This window comes from Palaemon carinicauda, chromosome 19 (genome assembly GCF_036898095.1).
Source record: "Palaemon carinicauda isolate YSFRI2023 chromosome 19, ASM3689809v2, whole genome shotgun sequence".
Classification (NCBI taxonomy): Eukaryota; Metazoa; Arthropoda; class Malacostraca; order Decapoda; family Palaemonidae; genus Palaemon; species Palaemon carinicauda.
The window spans coordinates 73347853-73350352 of record NC_090743.1 but is presented as its reverse complement, the minus strand read 5'-3'; the positions used below and the strand labels follow the sequence as shown (position 1 = coordinate 73350352).

The following is a 2500-nucleotide window of genomic DNA, read 5'->3' as shown; positions in this document are numbered from 1 at the left end:
TATGTGTAGTTAGTATAAACAGCAGTACGTATAGTTAGTGTAAACTGCAATATGTGTAGTTAATATAAACTACAATATGTGTATTTAGTATATACTGCAATATGTGTAATAGATGGTATAAACTACAATATGTGTAGTTATTATAAACTATATTGCATAATCTGTAGGATAATTAAGGTATCTTTTCCTAACACTTGGTTAGAATTATGAAAGAAAAGTAAGCGAATAGAATATGTGTTATGGATGGGAGTAAAGGATAATTGTGGAACAAATTGATGATCTTCATTATTTAGCGTAATTTAACGGAGCGAATGGAGAGATATTCGTGGCGAATATTATTAATATTTAAGAAGAAATAAAACGGTCTATCAATAATCAGTAACATTCTAATGTCTCCCTTTCGATATTTTTTCCTGACAATTTTATAAGCATAAAAATCGATATAATTCAATTGCAATTTTTCTTGAATTTTTAGTAACCGAAAATCGATAAAATAAAACTGAAAGACAATTTTAATGCAGTTATTCATTTGTTTTTCCTTTAAAATTAATATTCATGAGGACATTGTATTAAAACTAGAGATTTGTTCTTCACTTACCCTGCTGCGGCCACATGTTTGTGGGCGCCGTAGAAACATCTTGCATTGTGGGCGTGTACATACCGCCCCTACCACCGTACATTCCGCTGTAAAATGAGAATGTTATCATATTTGATCAATTATATTTCCAATAGGATATATATATATATATATATATATATATATATATATATATATATATATATATGTGTGTGTGTGTGTGTGTGTATATATATATATATATATATATATATATATATACGTATATATATATATATATATATATATATATATATATATATATATATATATATATATATTTACCTGTTTTTCCATACACCGTATCCAATACAGATTTGTCATAACCCCATTAAACCATCATATTTTTTACATCTTATTTTTTCCTAAATACCAGAGCCGGGGAAGCACTATGTGGTAACCATGGCTCGTTGATTAGGTCACTGAGAGTTGGGAAATCACGCTCTGGGAAGATTGAGAAAACCGGGAGAAAAAAAATGGGAGACAACATCTCGAGGCGTTACAATGCTTTCCTGATGGTAATCAATGTCATTCTTCCACTTCAGTTTTGCTCTTTGCACTGGGTATTTACGGTTTGTTCTTCAGCATATACCTTTCTCGTATGGTTGGTCTTGAAATGATACCTGGTTGGTTAGTGGTTTTTTTTACATAGATATATTTCATTTGCCATTTTTTATGAATATAGATATTTTGTATGCAACAACAATAGCTACAACAACAAATGCAGCCGTTTCTAGTCCACTGCAGGGCAAATGCCTGAGACATTGTTGTTTGTTTGGATAAGTCGTTCTCGTATGGTTGGCCTGAAATGATTCCTGTTAGTCGATTTTCTTATAATAGATATATTTTATAAGATATGCTTATAATTTGGGATTATTTTAATCTTAAATTCTAGTTACATGCTATACAATTAACCTAATGTTTTACCGAATAAACGTTTACATATTGCATTAAATACATTGAAGTAAACACTCTTTCCTATATTGATGTTCTCAATGTTACTGTATTCTTTTATGTTTAAACTGCAAATCCTCTGATTGCAGTTCATACAGCTTTGGTTGGTTTGTACAGATTATGTGAAAAGTCTCTACGAATAATGCAGGGCATCCCGTAATCTGCTGATATCGAGTGATCAGCAGATATCCGTGTTAAGCTCTCGAGTAATCTGCATCTTCCCCTGTTTGTTCTCGTAAAAAAATTCAAGTTTTAACAATGGAGAAAAATACTGTTTAAAGTATTCCTTTGCTCATGATTTACATGAATTCATATTCATTATTTTTTCTCATTTAATAGTAGAACTCATTAAATATATTTCTGATAATGATTTCAAGACAGTTGCCTCGTGGTTGATGCTTTCTTTGGTTTAATGAAACCTTTAAGCAAAGAGAGAGAGAGAGAGAGAGAGAGAGAGAGAGAGAGAGAGAGAGAGAGAGAGAGAGAGATCCTGTCAGGGAAAGCAATAAAGAAAGTAAAAACAAGAGGAAAAAAATCCTCTAAATGTCGTATTCTGGGGAATACGTTTTTGTAATGAGCTGCATCCTATTAGATATTCTTTGGATTATCCAAGATGTCTTTGATTAAACTTTGATCTTTAGCTTTCCCACATATATAAGTTTTCATTAATATTACTCTAATAGTATAACAAGTAGGACGGACAGGTGTTTACAATTTAAGACTGTGACTAGCTGCAATTGCAAAGATACATTGACCTATACGGCAATCAGGTAGGGATAAGGATTTTTAAACTATCTTGAAACTGAATTGGGTTGTTATAGCTTTCACTCAACGTACTTCTTGAAACAAATCTCTATATCTTTCTCTCTTTCTCTCTCTCTCTCTCTCGCTCTCTCTCTCTCTCTCTCTCTCTATATATATATATATATA

The 2500-nt window shown here is 31.5% G+C and overlaps 1 protein-coding gene across 4 annotated transcripts in view; it reads right to left on the bottom strand.

Annotated features, from left to right (window-relative positions):
- Positions 1 to 2500, bottom strand: part of LOC137658672 (uncharacterized) — an 89649-nt gene that overhangs the window by 20349 nt on the left and 66800 nt on the right. For all 4 annotated transcript variants that reach the window (XM_068393616.1, XM_068393620.1, XM_068393619.1 and 1 more), the window contains exon 4: positions 599 to 684. In XM_068393616.1, the coding sequence (XP_068249717.1) occupies positions 599 to 684 (86 nt within the window). The remainder of the gene's footprint in view (positions 1 to 598; positions 685 to 2500) is intronic.